General features: G+C 38.3%; 1 protein-coding gene across 1 annotated transcript; it reads right to left on the minus strand.

Moving 5' to 3' along the window:
- Positions 1 to 718: 718 nt before the first annotated feature.
- Positions 719 to 27,702, minus strand: LOC134223529 (mitochondrial 2-oxoglutarate/malate carrier protein). The gene is made up of 5 exons (XM_062702697.1): positions 27,137 to 27,702; positions 10,129 to 10,365; positions 1,550 to 1,743; positions 1,263 to 1,473; positions 719 to 1,198 (listed from the first exon to the last, which is right to left on the minus strand). Exons 1-5 carry the CDS (start codon positions 27,190 to 27,192, stop codon positions 967 to 969), a joined length of 930 nt encoding a protein of 309 aa, XP_062558681.1. The 5' UTR covers positions 27,193 to 27,702; the 3' UTR covers positions 719 to 966.

Consider the following 27,702-nt stretch of genomic DNA (forward strand, 5'->3'; position numbering starts at 1 on the left):
CAAAGATAAAGAACAGTTATGTGATTACATATTGTAGTGGACATTCCGTTCCGACACCAGTTGCAGACTGTGTATTATTCTTAAGTGAATCAAATCAACATAATTCCCAAGGCATCACCATTTATTACAATAACATGACATCAACGTATTACACTGCTCCTACCAATATTCCCACTATCATCTAATTATTCTCAAGACATGGGCCATCCAATGTCGCAATGCGAAAAATTCTTACGCTTGTCGCATACTGACTGAAGACACCACGGTCAAGGGCAAGTACGCTGCAAAATATTTTACCTACGAGTTCCACATGAGAGAGCCGTTCTTTCATTTTCCCTGCTCTGAGCGCGCAAGCAATTTATAAATAGGGTTGTTGTCTACTTTTACTACATTGCATCACTATTACGCATGGATCATCATTTGCCGGGGGGTTTGCTTCTGCATGGCTTTTGGCTTCCCGAGTTTGTTTTGACTAGGCGTTCTACATTTCTCTAGTTGTTGGGTAGCGTCTAAACGCTAGTGAAAGGAACGGGTACCGAAGGGACGCGCGCCATCTGGCTCATACTTGGCATCGCGCCAGGCACTACTCGGGTTTCACATTTCACGGAAGGTTGGAGTGGTGCGGTGGTCTTTGAGACTTACGATAGTTTCGGCAGTTTTATTCGTAGCTATGATCTGGAATTGTAAGGGGTGAAATAAAACCAAAAACACCATTGAGTTGAGTTACAACATAAAATTTAATAAAGAAATAACAATCTAAATGAAGATTTTTTCTAAACAGATAATAAAGCCACAAAAATGTAGAGCAAAACGGAAAATTAATGAATGTAAAGTGAATAACAAATTGATTGTTCGTTGAAATGCTGTTTAGACAGTTGCAACTGTGTTGTGTGTTCATGTTTTGTGTTTCGCGACTGTCGGCGGTTGATGGCGGACGGGATGAAGATATCGCAGACCCGTTTTTCCTCACAGTCCAGATTTCGAACCTTTGCCGCCCATAAAGTGTTGATTGTATAACCCATTAAGTTGCTCCAGCAGGATAAATGTCAGAACGGTATGAGGACCCAATCGTGCATAATAAGCAGTGAAGCCCTTCCATAGTGCGAAAACTCCCTCATGCCGGACAACTTTCACTATCACGTCGATAGTGTTCTTGTAGGGAGCAACTTCTCCAGCTGCTACCTTCATATTTTGAATTCTAAAAATAAATAAAATATCCATTGAGTGAAAAGCTCTAAATAACATCAATTTAAATGCATTACCTCGTTTTCGCAATATCTACTGGTAGAGAAGCAGCAGTTGTTATCAAACCGGAGAACATGCTGGCAGTGAAGTGAAGACCGATGCCTTCCGTGAAATATCCACTATTAACGAGGTAGCTCTTGGCCTGAGTATAAGAAGCTAGTTGTGCTGCATTCACAACCATAGCACGGCCCATGGTGGGAATACATCCTCGCCATAGGGCAAACACTCCTACAAAGAAAAAGGAGAAAGATGGTTGAGAAAACCAGCGTGATGTTACGTCTACCCATAAACTGAATCATCTTACCTTCTTCCCTGGCGATACGAATGAAAGCGTTGAAGAAGTTTGTGTAGTTCCTGCGTTCCGCAACCGGTAGTCGACCATCGGCGGTCATTCGAATCAGGATAAGCTCGCACGGATTACCGACGAATGATCCAACAGCGCCGGCCATCATTCCCATCGTCATCGACTCCAATAGATTGGGTGCTTTGTTCCTCTTTCTGTAAATCACATCAGCATCATAGTAATAAATGTATCAATTTGAAGGACAAATGGTATCTATATGAATACAAATTAGTGTGACGATTCAACTCATGAATCACTTTGCAAGATTGTTGAAACATCTTAAAAGGGGCATAAGTTGTTGAATAAACGAAATAGCTTATGTGATGTCGATGTGGATGTACGTTTGCAAATATTCAAAGGTTGACGATAAGTCTTATTTTTCAATGTATGCTGAATAAATAATAATAATTGGCGTAGCTTTTACTTCACTACTCACTGCTTTGAGACCATTGGAAGCGTCCATAAATTATGTAACGTTTAGAGGGAGAAGAAAGATTGCCAGAAGTGTGACAATCCATACAAAATTTTTAAATGATTCATACAAAAAGTGTGACATATTGGGGAGGGCGTTTAAATTGGCCAATTTTTACGTTACGTAATTAATAGGTCTTCCCATTTAGCCGAATGCCGTTTGGCCAAATAGTTGAAATTTGGTAGGGAAATGAAGTGTGATGTTCGAAGTGAATAGTGAAAAGTGAGAATTGTGATGTTCAAAGTGAATATAGAGTACTGAGTACAGCAACAGTTCGCTAACTGGGCGCCTTTTAACTGGACTGTTTTTTAACTGGGCGTTCGCTAACTGGGCCAAAGCCCAGTTAAAAAGCAGTTATCCGTCAAAAAACGACAACAAAGACTCGATGACGAGGGGATTCTGAATGGTATATTATTTAAGCTTCATGTAAAACACGATCACAACAATGCATTGCAAATCAGCCCAGTCAGCCCAGTTAAAAAGCGGCGTTCGGTAACTGGGCTGGTGTTTTAGCCCAGTTAGCGAACGGTTGCTGTACTGTGAACAGGCGAGAAATGAGTAGTAGGAGGTGAGAAATAATAAGTGAGAAGTAGAAGGGAGTAGTAAGAAAGAAGGAGAAAGTAGAAAAGAGAAAGACTAAATAAGAAGGAAGAAGGAGATAGAAAGAATAAAGAAGAAGAAGGGGAAAGAAAGAAGAAAGAAAAAAGGAAGAAGTAAGAAGTAAGAAAAATAACAGAAGAAGAAGGAAGCAGAAAGAAAGGAGGAAGAAGAAAGGATGAAGGAAGACATAAGAAGAATAAAGGAAGTAGGAAGAAGGATAAAGAAAGAAGGAAGAAGGAAAAAGGAAGAAGATAGAAAGAAAAAGAAAAAAAGAATGGGTAAGATAGAAAGAAGAAAGAAAAAAGAAGGAATAAGGAAGAAGGAAGGAAGAATTAGGATGAAAGAAGGAATAAGGAAAAAGAAAGAAATAAGGAAAAGGGAGTGGGAACAAAGAGGAAGGAAGAAGGAAGAAAAAGGAAGGAAGCAGATAGGAATAAGGATCAATTTCACAACTTTCAATTCTCATATCTTAACATGATGAACTTATTTTTAGAATGATTTGCTTAACGACTTTATCGGTCAGACCTACTCAAAGTATGAGAGAGTAGATAATTGAAAATAAACAGATTGAAATCCGATCACTAGGGCGCGAATAAGAATGATAGAGTGTGAAAGGGAGGTATAGAGACTAGGGGCCTGAATAAGAGAAACGCGAATAGAAAATATGACTCTGCCAACACTGCATTCAATCTTCTTTATTAAAGAACAACACATGAGAAGGAAGAAATGGTTTATGTAGATAAAATCTCACAATCAGCTATTTTATGTGTCCACATCACATAACAATAGAATCCAATAAACAATGGAATTTCATTTCATAATCTATAAATGACTTGCATATATTATTTCAAACTAATGTAAAATACATTTAATTTTGTTTATTTAAAAATGGCATAGAATCGAATTTGGCCGTTTTCAGTATTTGAGCCAACATTTTGGCTGCTTGATATGTCTCCTGCTCGATTGGCTGCTGTTTTTTTACGGTTCGATTGGCGGCACATACCTATCCGCGTTTCTCTTATTCAGGCCTCTAATAGAGACCATCTATTGAACAGCACATAATCGAAGCATGAATCTTCTTGTCTTGGTTAGTGGTATGGAAACCACCGTGCCAGGACAGGCTTATTTTTAGATAAAAAAGCACGAAAATAAAGCAACTGATGAAGATCACGGTAGAGATATTTCATAGTCAATGCAGTGAAAAACATGGATCTCAGTGTAAACTGCGGTCGTATTCGTCGCCGCCGTGGTGAGTATGACAGTGAGGCAAACTAAAAATCATTGCCAACACCGACCATTCAATTTAGCTTTCAAGCACACACAAGTCACTCTGACAGGCTGCTCAGTTCGTGCGTTGCCGCATGAATGTGAGTGGCCCATTTAGATTCTTGGTGAATTTTTATCATTTGCTGGGTGAATGTGTACATTTTGTTTTAGTAAATTTCAATGTCGTGGCGAAGTGGGTGATGTGAGTTCTGCTGTTTACTTATTTGCCTCTCTGGGAATGGGAAGTTTATATCAAAGCAGGAAGAAAATAAAAAATACACACATACAGACATAACCTCAATTCGTCGAGCTGAGTCGATTGGTATATAACACTATGGGTCAGCCTTCTATAAAAAGTTCGGTTTTATAGCAGTTCTACAGCCGTATACTTAGTATACGACAAAGGCAAAAAAAGAAATAAAAATCGCCTTCATCCAGTGCTGCCAAATATGATGGTCCCGCCACATACCCTACAATTAAAAAAAAATCTCACATCTCATTTTTATCTTCTCCCTTTTCATTTCACACTCTTACTTCTCACTTTTCACTTCTCATTTCTCACTTCTTACTTCTCAGTTCCCATTTCTCACTTCTTATTTTCACTTTTCACTTTCCACTCCTCATTACTTACTTCTTACTTCGAACTACTCGCTTCTCACTTCCCGCTGCTCACTTTTCATTTCTCACTTCCCTCTTCTCGTTTCTCACTCTTATATTTCATTTCTCCCTTCTCACGTTTTATTTCTCATGAGATGTTAGAAACGTCTCATTCATCACTTCTCGCTGTACACTTCATGCTGTTATCACTACTCACTTTTTACTACTCCCATCTCACAGTGTTGCTTTTTGCTGATTTCGTGCGCTTTTGGAGAAAACGTTAGATATGGAAAAAGCCTGTTTTTTGAGAAAATTTTTAAAATGATGAATCCACCTAACAGTGAGATTAAAATTTTGCTTAGCCATCGAAACCATATATAAGCCTAGTGTCTTCAGGAAGGTTGTAGCGGATGGTATTTCAAAACCACTTTGCCAGAGAGACCCCATACCTATGACTTATATAGTACGAGATATGTGACATTTTCTGTGGAAGGTTCCTGAAATCAGTGTTTTGAGCATAACTTTTTTCTATGTTTCAGGCATCTTTACCACCTTCTACAAAGTTGTTTGGCTAACAAAAATACACGTTTTTGTAGAACATTGCAAAGCTCTATCTCATAAAAGGGGTGTTTTAGTTTCATGTAACTTGTTCCGGAACAAAATGGCGCACACATTTTTTTAGTACAGTGAAACTGCTGTATGTCTACTTTTATCTCGCGGTTGAAGCTTGTGTTTACACGAAATTACACGTGAGTTATATAGATTTCAAATGTCCCACTTTTTGCTCTACTTGTACACTAAGTTTATGTAAATGCTATTGGATCACAATAAAAATTAACCTTTGATAGGTGGCCAATAGGCCCATAGTATATTGCAACACTATGAATTGAGCTGATGTCTGTATGTGTGTATATTCGTGTGTAAGTGTGTATGTATAGTCATTTTATAGACACACTGTTTGGAAATTAGAAAATAACCATTTTTCACAGAAAGCTACATGAGGAATTTGAGTTCATTATTTATTATTAAAAATTTGTGAATAATGAACGGTGGCGGATTGTTGGATTATAGTAAACGAGAAACCGATGTGTGTAGTATTCTGGTTTTTTTTTTAAACTTTTCCATCGCCTTCTTGCAGTATTTTGTGAAAATAAGTTTTCAATTGACATATCAAGTATTTGTCTATTGACGAACGTAACGAAGTAAATATTTCAAGTATCGCGATTAATCTGGAAAACAATTTGTAGTTTTAGTGTACTAAAAAGATGTGTGCGCCATTTTGCGCCGGAACAAGCTACATGATTCTAAAACACCCCTAGAAAAAACACATTTTCTCAAATAACTTTTCAATTTTAAGAGATAGAGCTTTGTAATGTTCTATACAAAAACAACTTTGTAGATGTTGGCGGTTGGTGGTTGGTGGAAAAGGTGCCTGAAACATAGAAAAAAAAAGTTATGCTCAAAATACTGATTTCAGGGACCTTCCACAGAAAATGTCACATATCTCGTACTATATAAGTCATAGGTATGGGGTCTCTTTGGCAAAGTGGCTTGAAATACCATCCGCCACAACTTTCCTGAAGACACTAGGCTCATATCTGGTTTCGATGATTAAGCAACATTTTTATCTCACTTTTAGGTGGATTAATCATTTTACAGATTTTCTCAAAAAAAGGATTTTTTCATATCTAACGTTTTCTCCAAACAAACTACCTACAGCGAAAAAATCATCAGAAACGATTCTATTCAAAAAGCGCACGAAATCGGCAAAAAGCAACACTGTGCATTCTAAGGAATGTTTTCAACTATTCGGCCAAATAACCCGTTTGGCCAAACGGCATTCGTCCAAATGCCCCAACACCCTCCTTGCTTAAAACATTTTTGTATGTTTGCTATGAAAACTCATTGAATGTTTTAATTTTGTAATTGTGATACGGCTTTTAGGTAACTCTTTCCTTCCCACGACTTCTAGCCTTTTTTTCAAACATTTCAATAGGAAGGAATCGCCTTTGAGAAAAAAGCTAGAATAAAAGTTATTTGGCATGATAAAAAATAGTGGAAAACAAAAAAAAAGTTTTTGATTGTTAATCAATAGTTACTTGATTGTTACAATCGTTTTATAATTTTTATACTAAATTGATTTTTAAGCAGTCTAATAAAACCATAAACATGTGCCAAATATTGCTTTTTGTTTTTGAATCAACTCGATGAATGTTGGAAGGTGAAAATTTTGATGGAGCTCTATTATAGCTACCATGGAAAGGAAAATTAACCCTCAATATTTGGCATATTACTTTTCCTCAGAAACAAAAGGTGTGTCCACTCTAATCCTCACAGGCTGGCAGTGTTATTATGGAAGAAAGCTAGGGTAATTCGTCAAATGTTGAACGGCTAATTTCATCGCCTATTGTTGAACGCACGTGCATTTCTTATGGGAGTTCAACAATTGGCGACAAAATTAGCCGTTCAACATTTGGCGGTTTCCCTTAATTGTTATTACAATTGACCGGAATTTTAGTCACTAAATTTAGAAATTTAGTTACTAGTTAGCTTTGTTGCAGCTCAAGTGACGAATTCAGAACGCCTGGTACCTATTTCTTGACGATTCCGAAGTCACTTTTATTTAGTCAGGTTATAAAAGGCGTGCCGGATTTCTGAAGACTTCATGTACTGTCGAAGGAAGAGGAAGTTCATACATAGTCCTGCCCAATAAGCAGGTTGAAGTTGCTCAAAGTTTCTCCCATGCTGCTCGTTCATTTCTGCCAACAAATGGAAACGAGTCGGACGGGAGAAATTACGATCGACTTCAACCTGCTCATTGGACGGAACTATTGTCAACTGGATTGAACAATGAAGTAAACATTTTTTTGTGGAAATGCTTTTTTTGTGATTTTTGCAGCAAAAACCTCAAGTAAATTTCTTAATTGTCTAAAGTATGGTGCATACACGGTACCGATGATTTTTTTTTTGACTTCTCTTAGCATGAGTGTATTATCGTGTTAGCCACTGATGAATGCAGAAATGGTAATTTTTCCTAAAAAGATCGCCGGCAATGATTGTGGAAGCGGCAATGTTCCAGAGTGGAATGCCAACAAAAAAAAAACCTGTTTAGACGAAATGCATCTAACAAGAAATTTCATGAAATTCAACACTCAACACTCAACACGAGAAAATATTTAAAGGGCGTAGTAGCAAACTTCTTCTTTCAATTGGCATGACATCCCCACACTGGGACAGAGCCGCCTCGCAGCTTAGTGTTCATTAAGCACTTCCACAGTTATTAACTGCAAGGTTTCTAAGCCAAGTTACCATTTTTGCATTCGTATATCATGAGGCTAACACGATGATACTTTTATGCCCAGAGAAGTCGAGAGAATTTCCAATCCGAAAATTGCCTAGACCGGCACCGGGAAACGAACCCAGCCACCCTCAGCATGGTCTTGCTTTGTAGCTGCGCGTTTTACCGCACGGCTAAGGAGGGCCTCAAACACCTTCCTTTAAAACTGATATTTTATTCATAAAAGTACGTATAGGGGAGGAGGTTTGGTTGTGGGCACCGTTCGGTTATGGGCGCCCCTATGTATCTTTTGACAGATAAGAGATGCTGTCATTCTGACAACCGTCATTTGTAGGATGAAGTAGCATGATGTTTTGTGCTCAATATCAAACCAGATGGGCATCTTTACATTGAACTTGAAACAAATAAATTTTTTGTACAAAAACAACACGAAAGTTTTTTTACCCTTTTCAAAGTGTCATAAATTTATTTATTTATTTATTTATTTAGTGTCATAAATTGAAGTGATTTAATTCAAAAAGTGAGTTCTAATGCGTATTTATACAGTAAATTTAATCTATTTTGAGGCTCAATGTCAACAAAATTATAGCGCGATTTTTTTTTTCTTCACCTATCAAAATGGCTGCGAAATTCGGTTATGGGCACCATCATTTTATTGATAAATCATTCAATATCGTTTTAGTTGTCCCTTAACTTATTTTTAATTACGTTTATGCAGTTTTCATATTTATATAGACATAATTGATTGAAATATATATATATTTTTTTAGTTCTTTATTAAAGTGATTTTTAATGATTGAAATAATGAGTTTATTTAATATTTGTGTTTTTTGGGCATGTCTAGTTATTATACACACACTTTTTAGAACAAAGCGTTGGCCGATTTGCTTGCCACAAGTTGCATTCGACGGGGAATCCTTTCCCATTGTTTCCTATTGAAAACTGTCAGATCGGACTATGCGATCAAAATTTATGGCCAAAATATTATTTTTAATAATGAACGAGAAAGGCACTATTACCGCTCAGGTGATAAATCAGGATTTTTTTGACTGTGATGCATAAAACGTAAATCAATGAAAAATTGAAACCCAATTACCTAAAGTGCTATTTTAGACCTTTCTTATGTGATTTTTTCAACATTCTCCATAATGCACCGAGGGAGACATCATCACTGCTAGGTGGATTGATTTGAGTTTTTTAGTGTCTCCTGGTCTCCTGTATAAACTATTCCTTGTCTTAAAATCTGGGTGGTTTTTATTCATTTTATTCATGCTTCTTTATTTTTAGCTAAGTTTTCAAGGGTGCCCACAACCGAACCACAAAATAAAAATGTCAAAAACTGTAAAATTTTCTAAATTGTCCATATTTTTTTTTCAAATCGTTTAAATCATACTAATTTCTTTGTTGGTAGTATACGTCAGACACCTACCCCGATCATCTTCTTCTTATTGGCATTACATCCTCCACTGGAACATTGCCGCCTCGTAGCTTAGTGTTCTTTCACCACTTCCACAGTTATCAATTGTGATGTTTCTAACCAAATTACCATATCATTTTCCATACGTATATCATGAGGTTAACATGATGATACTTTTATGCCCAGAGAAGTCGAGAAAATTTTCAACCCGAAAATTTCCTAGATCGCACCGGGAATCAATCCCAGCCATCTTCAGCATGGCCTTGCTTTGTAGCCGCGCATCTTACCGCATCGCCAAGGAAGGCCTCTCATGTTCAGCTATACATAATGAAGAACACATCCTCCATATTACAAGCCAACGCTTGTTCAAAGTAACCACCTAATGCATGGACAGCTATATAACTATCAAATTAGGGAACTCAAATTCAACAAGTCTTGGCAAAACCGGTCTTGTGAATTTCTGCGTGGTTTAGAGTTTCATCAATCTTTCCATATTCTCCATCCGGATACAAGGCAGATTGTCGCGATCTATCATCTTGGTTTTTATCCTAATGATCATCTTATACATAAACTGCCGTTATATGCATACTTGTCCCATGTTTGCTGGGATTCCATATATACATGAGACAGTTATGCGTATAACGGCAGTAAATAGGATACAACAAAATATCTAATGTTGTGTATTTTAAGTTTTCAAAATAGCATTTTTCCTCACGTATAATAGTGTACAGATGACTCTTGAGTACCTACGTTTTTTTAGTTTATTAAAAAATGTTCCTAAATCACCTTGCCTCCATGAGCATTGAGCAACTTTCGAAAATAAGCGTGTTTATCTCTTAAAATAAACCACCCCCATAAACACAGTGACGCAATAAATAAAGAATACTTACTGCTTATACGCGTCATTGAGTGACGTATAGACGCCCAACCTGGTGGTGGTGTACGTCGCCTGGCGCATAATCGCCGCGCTCAGGCCTTTGTAAAGTGCGAGCGGTCCCTCCCGCTTGATGATTTTGCCAATGGCATCGAATGTGTTGTTGTACTCCTTGACCGCGCCTCCAATGCCGGAAATCTGCATGCGAGTTTTGACCAGATCCAGCGGCTGTACCACGCATGTTGCTCCGATTCTAAAATTTGTAAAAAAAACGTGTCTTAGTAATCAAAAAGTAAACCGTCGCTAATGAGCTGCATTATTTATGGCGTTAGCGAGATGGTGACGATCAAAGCGCAATTCCAAACGAGCAGATGTTTGTACGCGCGTCATCCGTCGGCGTTGCGTAATAAAGTACGTTGTCTGAAAATTTCCTACAGTCGATGTACGTACATATTTACGGGTTGGAATCATATGCTGAGAATTATTTTCATAAAAGAACTTGTTTGAAGACATAATTCACACACAATATCACATGGTAACGGAGGTGGCAACATAAAGAGGAGGACAATTTTATCAGTAGTCACTGTATGAAGAGCTCAGGGAAGATTTCAGATTCTTCAATTTGCACTTCCCATGGAAATTTTCTGTCCTGTAGATCGACCGTCAATTGAATCAATTTAATGTCCCATCGAAGTATATTCGAATGATGTTTTTGTTTGCGTTTACTGTGAAGATGCTATCGCCCCCGGGCTGTTACCATCTGCACAACAAATCAATTTAAATAAAGGTGAATTAATGATCTATTTATTTAAACAGTTTAGAATTTTCTATAGCTAGGCTCAGTGCGATTAGTTATCGACAAATTAGATAAGTCAATACGGGAAATGACATTTAGGTTTGAAACCTTTTTTACATGACATTATTGAAGCATAATTAATCATTGGAACAAAATATAAATTTAAGGAACATCTGCATTTCACTGAGGACATTATTTATTAAATGAGAATATGATTTGAGCTTAGCAGAGAGGAAAATAAGTTCTGGACTCATGAATAATTCTTTTACTTTTTCGGGCACTGATCAAGTTAGTGCTGGCGAGGGATAAACTCAAGGTGATTTGAAGCGCATGCAATACGAGCGCAGAAATATCAACTCATCCTGTGATATGCAGAAAACAAAATTTAATTAAATATACGTGCACATCGTCGAAGGTGCCGTATGTGATTATGAATTTTATTGTTTGAAATGGTTTAAGGTTGGTTAATTTTCGGCATATTCAATAGATTTATACTGAACTAGCTGCCCCACGAACTTTGTCTTGCAAAAAAATGACTACAGCAATTTGGTTGCTGTACTCATAGCTTGATTTGTTTTGGACTCCGATCCTAATTGTTTATTTTTATTTTTTATTTTATATTTCATTCCACCACATAACAATTGAATTGCCTATCCACAGGCTTTTTACTTCGATTCCCGATGCAGAACATTCATGGTGTCACAACAGGTTAAAGCGATAGCTGGACATCGCTCAGGTTGGAGATCTTTCAAGTCGGCCCTTTGCACCACGCACCGGAGGTCTAAAGGACCCATAAATAAGTAAGAGTGACGCATGCTCGTACACACATGTAGAAGCTGTTGTATAAATCATCGCACATGTGGAACTAAAAAAATAAATTGCCATGAATTTTGAAGAACTGTTTATGAGAAGTCACGTCGGTTCATCGGTGGGGCGACGTTCAATGCAAACATAACAAATCTAAATTAACATGGTTTACCAAAAAAGTTATCGTGTTCGGCCTAAGTGTTTGACTAAAGTAGACTTGATATGAATTACGAAGAAGAACAGAATTCTGCGCGCAATATATCGATCAGATCTCTGTTCTCTAATTAGCATATCCAACCTAATGAAACAAATCTACAGCAAGACACAAGCCTACGACTTTGTCGATCCCGATTTAAACTGAAACGGATCGAATAAATGGCCGCTAGGTTTGAAGTTGAGTGCGAAGATAGTAGCGCAACCTGATTGAAGGTTGCCTATCTGGCATCGGCTCAATTGAAATGGGCCAGCGTGGCGCAAAAAAAAAAATAAACAGATTATCCAGTTAGCGGTATTCGTGTTCTTCCATTCATTAGAAGAATCGAAAAGCAAATCAGAGAGATTAAAGGAGGACGTCTCATTTACAACCAATATATTCGTATAAATACAAAAAATCGATATTCATCAACTTTGTATCTAATTCCGGAACGCAATGACTGATTTGATCTGTCTTTTTTAAATAAGAAACACAAAACTGAATTCCTTGCACGATAAGTGAGTAAATTAAAAAATCTGTCACGTGTCATGAGCATTGAGATCTCATCTTGTGAACATCCGATGGACCATCAGATCAGAACCATACTACATATATGTAGTACAAAATATATTTGTGCAGAGTAAATGAGTTGTTTTCTTGATTTTGAAAATGATCAGAAGCGATTTATAGCTTTTTTACAAGTATGTATTCTCTAGAAGAAGAGTAGCAATATTTTTTCACGAGAATAGCTTCAAAAGTATGGTCAGTAATTAGTAATAATTCCGCAACTGACATTCCTTGGGCAGTACGGAGCTGGCGAGTAGAGAAAATTTCAAAACAGCTGCCTTTATTTATTTAGCTCACAGATAACACTGAATCAACAATTCGACACCACAATACACGTTTCAAGGCCACATATCTCCATATTTTGTTGCGCCCCACGCTCGCCAAGTTCTTCTGCACCAGGTTAGCTCATCTCGCTTGCTGCGCTCCACGCCTTCTTGCACCTGTCGGTTCAGAAGCGAACACCACCTTTGCAGGGTTTCTGTCTGGGTTTCTTGCAACAAGCGCTGCCCATCGTACCCTTTCAATTATAGCTACCTTCTGGATACTGGGAGCTCAAGGTTCATCCTTCGCCCCCACACACCGTTTTCTTGCATACCGGCTAAGATGGTCATAAGCACGCGTCTCTTGAATACCCCGAGTGCTTGCACTTGACACTCCATACCTCTACGCGGTCTATACTGTCGTATGCCGCCTTGAAATTGATAAACAAATTGTACATTTGGACCTGGTTTTCACGGCATTTTTGAAGGATTTGCGTACGATAATTTCCCACGAACTCATCCACGATTGGTGACAGACGATGGAAGATAATCTGGGATATAATTTTGTAGGTGGCATTTGATGAGCTCAGCTCCGATACCAGTCTTACCAGCTGTTCTATTGATTTTCAGCTGTTGGATGGCATCCTAAAGGTGGGGGCTGGTTTGCTTCCATCCCTATCGTCCGCTAAACTGACGTAGCCATCTTTGTGTGTTTTCGTGTCATCGGAAAAAGACCAGCCGAATACGTTAGGTATATTTCGGGGACAAAATAGTACTTACGTCTCGTCCGTAACTAATCAGGGGAAAAACTGGTTGCTTTGCAAACGTGTTGTATTGTAAGCCATGGCCTACTGATGGTCAATTCAAATTATGCCGCGTTGGCGCAGTTGCGTATGGTGAGTCACGTGATACGTGAGATCGATAAGATATTGTCAGATTTTCTGGATATGATACACTGCGCGGCGTTTGTAATGTTCCCAAATGGGTACTTGCACAAAACTTCACGCGGCGAATGACTGTCGAAAGGTACGGCCGCGCCAAACGATACACCGCAATGCTATTCACCCATAAGAATCAAGTAAACGGGGTGTAGTAAGCGTGGCGGTACCTTTCATGAAGGGTTCGCCGCGTGCAATTTTGTGAAAATCAGGCAATAGATATCGGCAATGGATATTGTGCATATTACACACTGCCAAACGAGAATTCAAATAAATATAAATTCATGACACACAATCCTATCCTTAACTCTTAGCCATTTAAGTGTTCCTCGTAGTGCTTCCACTTTCCGACCACATGTTCGTCCGTCAAGATGCTCCCATCCTTATCCCTGCACATCGTGTATTTGGGACTTGTCCTCAACAAATTTGCCCGCAACAAGTTCAATTCGACGCAGAATTCTGTCTTATTTTTTCCTATTGAAAATTGGTCAGATCAGACTATGGGTTCGGATGTTATGGTCTAATACATTTTTTAAAACAGAAAACGCGCAAAAATTTCTCACTATCTTTGTTGGCACTTATCCTAACCGATTTGCTCACAACAGGTTGCATTCGACGCGGAATCCTGCTCTTTTGTTTCCTATTGAAAATTGGCCGGATCAGATTATGGCATCAAAATGCATTTTTTATACGTAAAACTTATCCAAATAAACTAAGTCATTTTTCGAGCGCTTAACCCTAACGGATTTGCTGGCGACAAATTGCATTTGACGGGGAATCCTGCAGAATTGTTTCCTATTGAAAATTTGCCGAATCGGACTAAAAGCTCAGAAGTTATAAAATACATTTTTCATGCAAAAGGTTGTATTTTAAGCAGAATCATGTTATACTTTTTCGTATTAAATTTGGCTGGAGCGAATTATGGACTCAGAAGTAATGACCAAAAATACTATTTTATATTGCACGAGAATTCAATTTTGAATATTTTCAGATTTTTTATGTTATTGTGAGAACATCCATAACTTATATAGATAATTCAGAAGAACATATCGAATAAATTTAAGTTAATTTTTTAATTTCCATCATGAATACCTACCACCTACGCCACTGCTTACGATGTGATGCCGAAAACACTGCCGACGCCAAGCAAAATTATGATAAACGCCGCTCGATGATTTTTGAACCGGCTTGCAGAAGCTCTCTAGCTGATATCATTTTTTTTTGTGAAGAGCCTAGAGATTCGTTTCGCGTCTAGTCTAGTAATCAAATGATTTATATTTCTACACGCCTACTATAATAGTAGTTTGTGCAACAAGTTGCAAAAAGATGATTTTGACGTAGGACTTACGTCTTTCTTTACTATACTGGGTGTCATTTAGATTTTTGGAAAGCGAGAGCGTTACACACTCAAATCAAGAATTTCGTCTCGGTAATTTTTTTTACCGATTTTGCCCGGTAATTTTAAATTCGAACCGAGAGGTCAGTTAATTTAGACGAATTTACTGATTTTTGTAATACATACACTGCCAAAAATATCTATATGAGATATATGTGTCGCCGTTATAAATTTTTGCAATAGCTCCACCCTAATATAAGCGATATGGAACCACACATAAATTAAATAATTGCTAATTCGAGACCACACATAAAGTTTATTTGGATATATATTTTATTAGTAGTTCGCGTGGAGAATGGTTATGTGTGCGCTGATATACATCATAAGTTAAATCAATGGATTTTTGCCAATAAATATGTGTGGATTTTTAGTAGTGTAATACCGACTTCTCAGCAATGTAATACAATTTACAGGATATCGGTAAAAGAGATAACCGAGTTGCTCTGTTCAACAAAATCTGCTTGTGGCTGTCAAAACTAAATACCGAGCAATCAGTAAAAAGAATACACTTTGCTGAGCTTACGGTAATATTTCTACCGAGTTCAGTAGCTTTCCATGAGTTATGACGCTGGAAGTGGCGCCATATTGTGTGTTGAATATTTTCGGGGTTTCGAACTTGTAGTTTGTGCTAACAGATATTTTAATAAGTAAAAGTGACCAAACAAAATACAAAACACAAAACTATTACTTTAATTTTCAGGAAGTTTGCCACATTCGTTAAGTTTGATCCACCCACGTACCAAATGTTTGCAGCTCGTCGCCAAACACGTCTACGGATGGTCTGCAACTGATCTTTCTTCTGTTCGGTCGACATTACTCGATGCGGCACCGTTGTACCCATCGGATCAAGCACCGAATGCAACGGATCGGAACAGTGACGGGCATGATTTGGCATGAAATACATATGCCAAATCTCAAATCATGTCGTTATTGTTGCCGTTACGTTCCGTTGTGTCCAGAGTTATTGATGAGTACATCAGAATTTATAGAGAATAATTATCACCGACTCAGTCGGTTTTGTTTAAAATCACTGTAGGAGCGCTAGCCCGGCTCCTGGGGGATTTCGCTGGTTTCCAATCCTTGCACTACGTCGCATAAACTCAGTGCTCTTTCGAGCGGATGGTAGCTATCTTGTGAGACTGTTAAATCCCACTCAAACTAGACACTTGGTGCAACCCAGTACAAAGGTGGAAATATTCTCGAAGTGGACTGTATTAGATCGGTTTCCGTTTGTGGACTTCTCTGTAGCACTTTGCAGCAATCAAAACTCGGTTTGTTGGTTTGGAAAAATATTCTAATTAACTCTTGTATACACAGTTTCAGTCTGACGACTGGCCAAAATCCTTAATCCTACACCTTATTTATTTACAGAAGTTTGGGGTTACGCATTTTATTTACATCACTTACTCTCTAGAAGGCGGTGCCAATTTCGGCTTTACTCTGTTGCGCTATTCGCTTATACATTTTTTCTACCCGCGCTTGGATGTTTGCTGTTATATACATACATGTACCTGGATCTATAATACATAGGAAATTCCTAGCTGCGCAAACAAACCAACAGAGCTTGGGTTTTACGAATTGCGGGAGAGACAGAAAGTGGAGACACTTACTTTGGCGGTGGCGCCAACATACTCCCGCCGGGCTGAGATGAATTCTCTGACGTTTTAACCAAACTTGCATTGTCACTAATAGGCAAAACTGCAATCTTATTTATTGCTCGCTTATAAACTACTGTACCAATTTGCACTTCGACTGTTCGTACCAAATCATCTTTCCCGGATAGGTTCTGATAATTTTACCAAGTTTCCACACCTGCGCGGGCGCATCCTTTTCCTCAAGTAAAACAATCATACCCGGATAAACATTTAATATTTTTCTTCTATTCTTACTGCGAGGTTGGAGGGATTGCAAATAGTCACGGTGCCATTTCTTCCAAAATTCGTCACGCAAACGCTGTACGTATTGCCAACGGCTGAGACAATTTATTCGAACCCCATCGTAACTGGGCTCCGAAACAGCAGTTAATGGTCTACCAATTAAAATATGACCCGGAGTAATTATTTCCAAATCATTTTGATCTGATGGATGGGTATAAAGTGGACGTGAATTTAATATTCCTTCCACCTGAGATAAAACAGTTGTGTACTCTTCGAAGGTTAAATGAGCATCTTTAAGTGTCCTCTTGAGGTGAAATTTAGTGCTCTTGACTGCAGCTTCCCACAACCCACCAAAGTTTGGTGCTTCTGGCGGAATAAATGACCAAATTATCTCTCGAGGCTGACAAAACTGGGAAATGTGGTCAAAGGTGGACTGAGACCGCAAAGCCCATATAGTTCATGCAATTCATTTTCGCCCCTCGGAAATTGGACCCATTGTCAGAATGCATTTCTTTCGGATTTCCTCGTCGACCTACGAAACGTTTCAATGCTGCAAGAAAAGCTTCTGTACTTAAATCAGAAACTAGCTCCAAATGAATGCTTCTGGTAACCATACAAACAAATACTGATATGTAAGCTTTAACTATTTTTGGCTTGTATCGACCTTCTTTCACGTATACAGGCCCTGCAAAATCTACACCTGTTATTTCGAATGGAAATGCTGGAGTAACACGACACGCAGGTAAATCTCCCATCAATTGGCTAGCAATCTTAGGTCGAGCACGAAAGCATGACACACAACTTCGGGTTATTTTGCGCACTGACGACCTTCCATCTAACAGCCAAAATCTAGTTCTTAATGAAGCAAGAAGATTCTTTGGGCCTTCGTGCATTCCTTCAAGGTGGTAGGCACGAATTAAAAGATCGACAAGAGGGTGCTTTGGCAAAATATATGGATGTTTGGAGTGGAATAACAACGACGAGTGTCTTAATCTTCCTCCTACTCTTATAAGTCCATCGTGAAAAAAAGGGTTCAAATCTGAAATTCGCTTACACGGATCGTTTTTTTGAATTCGTTGAATTTCATAAAAAAGCATTTCATGCTGAATGATACGAATTATTAGCTCTAAAGAACTCCGTATCTCTGGAATGGTCAGGTTTCTCGTCAAAGTCCGTAAGGCTGGATTTTTCTGACGACAATTTCTGATAAAACGCTGTACGTATGCCATGACACGTTGCAGCTTTCTAAATGAACTAAACTTTGAAAATACTCCGAGCTGATTTTCATTGTAAACCGGGGTTGCTATCATTGAACAATGTTTTAGTTCTGGTAGTTCATCATTAGGAATTTCTGAGCATAGCTCCTCAGAATAGTTATCTACTCGTAGGAAAGACGGGCCTTCCCACCAATCATTATTGGATTTAAGGGCATCAGGGAGCTGTCCTCTAGACACGATATCTGCGGGATTGTCTTTTGATCTGATATATTTCAGTTGAAATTCTTAGTCTCCTCAGTGATACTAGCCACTCTGTTTCGTACAAACACTTCAAGACTAGCAAAAGGTTTTTTAAGCCATGCAAGCACGATTTGACTATCAGACCAAAGAACAACGTCATCAAACTTGATTTTCAAATCATCAAGAACTCTTGTTAATAATCTGGAGAGTAATCTAGCAGCAAGAAGCTCTTTGCGGGGTATGGTGTAGCATTTTTAATTGATGCGACTCTTGACTTACTGCAAAGCAAACGTAAGCGAGCTGATCCATCGGAAAGTAAACTTCTAACATAAATCACTGCTCCATAAGCAACGGAAGAGGCATCTGCAAATCCATGAATTTCTACACCTTTTCGAACAGGGAGAAATCCATATCGTGGTATAGAAATTTCTCTAACCTTAGGAAGAGCATTTCGAAAATGTAGCCATGATTCAAGTAACTCTCCTTCTATCTTAGTATCCCAACCAAGTTCAGCTGCCCATAGTTTTTGCATATAAATCTTAGCAATGACCACAATTGGCGACAATAATCCCAAAGGATCAAATAGTCGACCAATTTCGGAGAAAATTATTCGCTTTGTAAATTCTGTTACATTACTTGGAAGCTGGACCGCAAATAAGAATTTGTCTGTCTGCGGGCACCAAATTAACCCCAGAGCCTTAACTACTTCATCATCTTGGTTAAAGTTTACCAATTTCTCTCGATCATTTTCGGGTATTTGGTGCAACAATTCTTCGCAATTGGAGCTCCATTTATGGACACGAAAGCCGCCGGACTCTAACATTTTACCAATCTGCCGTTGCGTTCCAATAGCCTCTGCAGGAGAACTAGCACCGGACAGAATATCATCTACATAGCAATCTTCTTTTTACAGCTTTGGAGGCTAAAGGAAATCTTTCTTCTTCATCATCACACAGCTGTATCAAGCATCTGGTAGCAAGGAAGGGAGCAGCTGCGGTGCCATAAGTAACAGTTTTCATTTCTAATACTGTTAAAGGTTTGGATGGTTCATTTCTCCAAAGAATGCGTTGGAATTTAGTTTGCGAGGGATCAACTAAGACTTGTCGGTATATTTTTTCAACATCAGCAGTAAACACTATAGGATGTTTACGAAATCTAAGAAGAATGCTGAACAATTCGCTTTGGACTGGTTGTCCTACATAAAGCACATCATTCAATGATTTCAACGAAGGGCCAAGCTTTGCAGAAGCATCAAATACGACCCTAAGTTTTGTAGTGGAACTAGTAGGTCTCAACACGGCGTGATGAGGCATGTAATATCGAATTTGATTCTCATCTTCAGATTCATCAACTTCTTGGCAATGGCCTAAGGTTTTATATTCATCAATAAACTTTACATATTCTCGTTTCAAATTTGAATCCTTTTGAAGACGTTTCTCCAAGTGAAGAAAACGTCGAAGAGCTAGAGAGCGATTATCTTGCAAATCAGATACATCTTCTCTAAATGGCAATTGTAACCACAACAAATCGACCAGATGGCAAACGATGATGCGTCTGCTGAAATAATTTCTCACATTCATCTTTATCATTTGAGGTATCTGTGTCCACAAAGTCTTCAACTTCCCAAAATTTGGTGATGGTTTTGACTAGAGAGTCAAGTGAAGCTTGGTGAGCTAAATGAACGTGATTCATATAATTTTCTATTTCTCCTGAGAAAATCCAGCCGAAATGAGTTTCTTGGAGCTCTGGTATACCTTCAGCTAGACGTAGATGTCCGGATTTAAGGAGACTAAAAAACTTGGAGGCACCTATCAACATATCAATTCGCTCAGGAATATTGAACTGAGGATCTGCAAGCTGAATATCAACAGGTATTTTCCAGACGGAGATATCAATTTTTAATCCAGGGATAATTCAAGTTATCTTTGCAACAACTAAACACTCGACATTGGTAGAGAACTCTGAGTATCTTGACTGAACTGTAACTGCTAACCTTTCCCTAGCATACATTTTTGAGCCACCTACACCTGCAATCGGGACACACATGGATTCTCTGGGTACCTTCAACTCATTGGCCATTGGCTCAGAAATGAAATTAACCTGAGACCCACTGTCAAGGAGAATACGACAAGGAATTAACTGCCCATCATTATCAAGCATTACAACAGCTGTCAATAACATAACAGTTTTCAATTTTTGGAATGGTTATAAGAACATGTCGAATTTAAAGTAGATTGTTGTTGAATCGCGGAATGTTCATTAGAAGTAGGAATAGATGAATCTGTTTTTGAGGATAAAGGTTTAGGTTCCTGGGTTTTCGATTCAGATATAGACGGTTGGAACTTTGAGAAAGATTCTTCATGCAGAAGTGAATGGTGCTTTCTAAAACAAGTTGAACAAGTTTTCTTGGCAGAACAATCTACTACTCGGTGACCAGATCGGAGGCAGTTGAAACAAATCCTCAATTCTTTTACTTTGGCAATGCGCTCTGGAACGGTCATAGCGTGGAATTTTGGACATTCGAAATGGCGATGGATCTCTTCACAAATTAAACAAGAAATTGCTCCCTTTACAGAAGTGGAAATATGAGTCTTGAGAGGGGGTTTGGTATTGGATGATTTGGTACTTGGCTCCTTATTTGAGCCTGGGGTGCGAGAATTACTACAACGATCAAGTACTTGGCACTCATTTTTAAGGAATAGCAAAGTTTGTTTAAAGTCAGGTAACTCACCGTGTTTCTGCGTCCTTTCCCAGAGCTGACGAGTGTGGTCATCTAGGCGGTTGACGACGAGCTTGGTAATGATGAGTCCAGATAAGTTGTCAACTACCAAGCCTTGATACTCCAATCCCGCGACGTGGCGATCGCAAGCCTTAATCAGCGACACGAGATCTTTGTGGCTTCCTTTTGCTACCGGCTTGAGCTGAATCAATCCTTCGATGTGAGTATCTACGATGACGCGGGGATTCTCAAACTGGTCGGTGATTTGCTTCCACACTTGCTGGAAATTGTTGTCCTGGATCATTTTCGCGTTGATCAAATCAGCTGCATCGCCGACTAGAGCTTTGTCTAGATGATGCAACTTGACGGCGTCCGAGTCACGGCTTCGACCTACCAAATCCTCAAACATGGCCTTAAACTTAGGCCAATTTTCTGTCTTACCGTCGAAAGTTGGTATCGGTGCTCTCAGAGGCTGTTGTTGCACTATCACTTGAGGTGCTGAGGTATCAGCATACACTTGGTTTGGGTAGCGTGCAACTGCAGCCTTAGCGAAAGATTCCATCAGTCGCTCAACTCGATCCAGTGCTTCGGTGTGAAGCAAATCAAACTCATCCAGCTTCTGGTCTTGCTCTTCTATCTTCGTTGGAGGTGTTGCCGCAATCACTTCACGATGCACCGCTACATACTCATTGTAGTGCATCTCGAGCTTTTCGCGAACACTTTTAGCAATGACACACTCACTTTTGATGGATCATCTTCACCCTCCTCAATGGTTTTGTTTATCTTCGTCACTTTTCCTTTGATTTGCCCTCGTTGGTGGATCAACATCTTCACTTCTTCTTGATCCACGGATTGCTTCTTCGGCGTATGTTCCATTGGCATTTTGACACTTTTTAGTTCACTTTTTCACTCTCACAAAATTGGTCTTTTTTCCCACTGTATCACTTTAACGTCACTTTTGAAATTTTGCTGCTCGGTACTACACGTTCACAGGTGTTCCTGATGGATTCGGCTCTCGAAGGACCATGTAGGAGCGCTAGCCCGGCTCCTGGGGGATTTCGCTGGTTTCCAATCCTTGCACTACGTCGCATAAACTCAGTGCTCTTTCGAGCGGATGGTAGCTATCTTGTGAGACTGTTAAATCCCACTCAAACTAGACACTTGGTGCAACCCAGTACAAAGGTGGAAATATTCTCGAAGTGGACTGTATTAGATCGGTTTCCGTTTGTGGACTTCTCTGTAGCACTTTGCAGCAATCAAAACTCGGTTTGTTGGTTTGGAAAATATTCTAATTAACTCTTGTATACACAGTTTCAGTCTGACGACTGGCCAAAATCATAATCCTACACCTTATTTATTTACAGAAGTTTGGGGTTACGCATTTTATTTACATCACTTACTCTCTAGAAGGCGGTGCCAATTTCGGCTTTACTCTGTTGCGCTATTCGCTTATACATTTTTTCTACCCGCGCTTGGATGTTTGCTGTTATATACATACATGTACCTGGATCTATAATACATAGGGAAATTCCTAGCTGCGCAAACAAACCAACAGAGCTTGGGTTTTTACGAATTGCGGGAGAGACAGAAAGTGGAGACACTTACTTTGGCGGTGGCGCCAACAATCACTACGGAAATGATTTTTCTTAAAAATAAACATATTTCGAACAAACACGTTTTTCTTTTATTTTTCTTATCAATGAAATATCAAAAATACTAAATTACATTTTGCTCTGTAATATTTATTACTGAGGTCTGTATTCTTTTTACAAATTATTCAGTATTTTTTTTACTGAGCAATCAGTAGTTTTTACAGATTTTCTCAGTAAAATTTGACATCTAGTCATCGAGAGTGCAAACCGAGGACTCGGTAAATTGTTAAACTTTTTACTGAGCGGACTGCCGAGAGCTCAGCTGTTGAGAAATCGGTAATTCGTTTACCGAGCCCGTTAAAATAAATTAAGTGTGTACGCTGAGAGGGAAGATTTCAAACGTTACTAGCGCCTTTATCTTTCGATGGATTTTGAAGATTTATATATCGATCGACTCGGATACTCTCCAGCAATTTGTCAATTTCATTGAAACTTAAGATTATAAACGATAAGCTATTGAAATTTTTAATTCTTGTCAAAGCCAATAAAAATTTCATATATAATCAATCCCGTGCATTCCTAACACGGACATCAGAATGCAGTATGCCACGGGCCTTCGGGTCCACCGCAAGATTTTCTTTGTGTATAAAAGAAGCAGTGCCTGCCGTGTGCGAGTCATTACAATTCGTGACAGCAGCGCGTACTGACGTGCTTTTTGCTCGCGCATTTTTCGTTTCGTTCGTTCGTTCGCTGTGTTTACCTACACAGCATGCAGTCGCCAGCGGGAGAGCTGCCGGTGGGTGGTGGGTCTGCGAATATGCATGAAAGAAGAGGGCGTCTTTTTTTTCATTCTGTGCTTGATGATGGTCGGATGCAGTGGTATCGGTTGCGATGGATGCAATGCCGATGTCGGCTAAGCCAGCGGTGGTAGATGAAGAAAAATTAAATTAGCCCAGAGAGATTTGGATTGCTCATCCACGGAAAGTGATTGGTTTCATAATCCACATGATACCGGGATGGGAAATAATTACTTTCATGGTATATTAAAATAATTACTTCCATGTATATATTACTGGTACTTTATTTTATACTTTGGTTTTCATTTTCTGAGAAATTATATTATTAAACTTGACTTAGATTCGGAGTTTGGAGCCAAAGCATTAAATAATTTTTCGTTGACGTATTAGCAGTACCTCCTCTATTTTAGTAGGGTTACTGCTCCTCGAATTGTTTCTTATAGTTGTGATTTTTTCAGCAGTGAGCATGCATGTTATTTTATTAATAGAATTTTTATACTTCAAATACTATCACAAATCTATAAATGTTCTACATTTGATTGAGTAAATAGGGGCTCAATAGTTAGAAACAAAGCAATTCTAATTATGTATTTAATTGTTAGTTTCATTTCCAGAAGTTTTGAATAAAGAAATTACACAGCATGGAAGTCGCCGTTTCCAATATCAATACCTACAATCAAACTCCATAGATCCAAAAGTTAAAACTTAAATGTAAATACGTTACATTTATGTAAGTCCTACGTCTACTCGCGGTTATGTTGAATTGCTACGAGTGCTGAAAAAATCGAGTTTTGCAACGAGTTGCACACGCTTTTTTTGAAATGAGCAAAATTATACTTGTACTTGTCTAATTCCTTCCAGAATTTACTCCACATGATCATTCTTGCCAATAAATTATGTTGCTGTTGCTACAGAGATTCTATGTTGCCGTACCACATTGCATAGTTCGATAAACCGTGACGCGAATGATATTCTTGCTTTTGGAACTTTTTGATGTCATGTTCATAAAACTATTTCATTTATTAGGTACGCGACGCAGAGAATACACTATTTGAACACTTACCCAAGCTGATTCAGCTAAATGTAGTCATGTAACTACTGTTCTGATGTTGGTTTTTCATTATAGCACCCAAATGAGTGTTATAATGAATATTCTGCAACCCATTAAAGCACCCATTTCGTTGGTATGGAAAAGTAGGCCGTTTTATGACTCAACGGCGAACTGTAAACCAGATATTATGATCAGAAATTGCAAAAAATATGTTTCGTTGAGAACTTCTTGTGTTATCAAATATTAAATAATAAAAACCACGTTCTTCGACCGGCAAGCCTCCCCTTTCCCCATGTATAACCACGGGGTTTCTGAACGACCCGTAAGTCAAAAATGCTGCACCACAATCACTTGATTGATTACATGAATATGTACTTCGTGTCACCTTTATAAGAAAAAAAAATCATCTGATGTTTTGTAAACAAAATTTGGTAAAATCTTTATATCGCGGAGCGTGTTGAACTTTAACCCACAAAGCAACCATATGATAAGAAATGTTTTATACAACACATACCACAAGGAGGTTCTAATTTTTTTTAAACACAAACGTGATTGGCTTCGATTGCAAATTTAGTGTGCTTTGTGTGCTTTTGAAAACACAATAAATTTAAGCAGAGCACATTTGGCAAAGGACGGCTGTTGTCTCGATTGAAAGCGAACGTGATCCGTCAAAACCATCGCATTTGCTGATTATTTGTAGTATATTGAGGTTTGAAACAATGACATAATCACGGCAGCTCGACTAAAATCAAGTTGTTATCAGTGCGGTCCACATACCTGTCTACACATTCACCAACCGTTTATAATCCTTCATACAGTGATTCCTAAACTTTTTTTGGGATCGACGCAACTTATTTTCGGCAACCTTCCAGATAAAAGCCATTGAAGGGATTTAAAAGTAATACACAAAATATGTAATACTAATTGGAATTGAGGAATCAGTAAAACTGGATCACACTTTTTTGTATAACGCCAAAAATTTTATTTTCAAGAGAGAGATCTTGCTATGCGTAGATTAAGTATTGTTTGAGATGAAATAAAGACTAAAATAGGCCTGTCTCTAGCAAAATTTGTTCCAACTAATCCATACCCACAGTTTGGGAACCTATATTACAACTATAAAAATCTCATACCGTGGTAAACCTGGCAATAACGATTTAGGGAAATTAGGGAAATTAGGAAATTAGGGAGTAAGCATTTAAACAAGGATTTTTCTCCATTGATTTCACATTTTTCTTGTTATTTTTTTTCCTAATTTTTGGAATCGTCTAATTGTATTGTATTTCACTAAGGTGGGAAAGCACAAAAAAGACTGACCTTTCTTTATTTTACAAAGATAACGAATAGACAGAAAGAACTGTTGTTGCGATTTACGATCTTATTCACGCAAAAGCTTTGCAGTCGGGGTTTCATTATCAGTTACCCGCTACTGGTACCTGAACAGAGGTGATTGCAAAAAGACGCACCTATCGATTTACAGGGGAATGACTTTCAAATTGATTTCAATTTATGCAATTGGTACCATAAAATAAACATAATAAAAGAATTTCAAACAAGGAAGTTTGTAAGATACGTAGAAAATTCAATTATTTGAAATTGCGAAAAAGAAAGATCAATTCACCTAATAGTGATACTGCCTTTTTTTAAACTTTGTTCAAGTGATTTTTCTTAGGTGAAAGATCATCACTTTCTCGTTTTTTACCTATACAATTTTTGAACGTAATGGATCGTGGTCAAATTGGTAATAAACTTAATATATTTCCATAATTTCTCAAAATATGTATATCGACGCGAATGAATTCCTGGGTATAATATTTTAACGTTTAATTAAGTTTGAATGGAAATAAAATTCGGGAAGTTTATATTTTTTACCCCATTGGTACATGTTTCCTCCATTGACGATCTCTTTATCTTAATATTATTTCGCTCACGTAAACATGTCACATCGGACATGCTTTACATTTTCAAACAAATGTTTTAAAATAGAATTCACATACCTTGGTATGTATCTATTGGTAACAGAATTAAGCGTCAAAATTGCTATTTTCAATTCTGGTTACTGTTATTTTTTATTGAAACAAATTGAAGGCCCTGTTTCTATCGATTATTTTAATAAGCACAGGTCAGTATCAGTTTCTTACTAAAAACAAAGGTTCCAAAAATTGTGTCTTTCGTCGCTGAAATGAAATCTTGGTTGTCGAAACATACTGAGAATCTATGGATGAACAAATGCTTATTATTCACAAAAAGTTCACGAAATAAGTTTAAAAATTATCTTGAGTTTAGTCACGTTTTGTTCTAGAATTTAAAACAAATGCACATGAGACAACGTCCCATTCTCATTTGACTCATTATCAATGTCCTATCTGAATTGCCTTACCGGTTTGCGTATTTATCAATACGAGTTGAGTGTTGTGACGAGTTTCTAGGTACCTTTCCACTTTTTTATCCGCATTTATTTTTACCCATCAACAACGGGTTTCAGAAAATAACCTTCAACCCCTAATTATTATTAGGTAACACTCAGTCTTTTAGACCGGAAATTTATGTACATAATAGGTGACTGGAACTTACCCGGAAAGGCCTCCAAACAAATACTGAATGTAGACTGGCTTCTTTTTATCCCCCATTACTTCTGCTTCTGCTGACGGCGCTGTTGTAGATTTATTGTCTCAATTCAATGAGGTCAAGAATTTGAAATATTGTTGTACCAGGAATGACGTCCGATAGGATACACGCTTGATAGATTGATTAGTTCTAAGCAAACGCACTTTCGAATTTCATTTAAATTCACAAACACTCAAGAACATAACTGGGAAAATTATTATCATAGGAAGGTATAACCAAATGCGATGCGGTTTGAACAATCACTGGGGCTAATAGAACAAGTTGAATTTCGCGAAGACAATCATCGCAGCACCGCTGAATGAGTACTGAAACTGAAATTACTGCCGCGCCGATACACCAACTACCGTCTATAGCTGTTCGCGGTCACAAACGCAAACGATTGATGAATATTCGTGCGCGTAGATTATGCACGGCGAACCGCGAACCAATACTTTCAATCGCGATGTCGTTTATGACCTCATCCGCGATTTACAACACTCAGCTCCAGGTACTCAGCTGTTTTTGTGAGCCGA

This window comes from Armigeres subalbatus, chromosome 3 (genome assembly GCF_024139115.2).
Source record: "Armigeres subalbatus isolate Guangzhou_Male chromosome 3, GZ_Asu_2, whole genome shotgun sequence".
Classification (NCBI taxonomy): Eukaryota; Metazoa; Arthropoda; class Insecta; order Diptera; family Culicidae; genus Armigeres; species Armigeres subalbatus.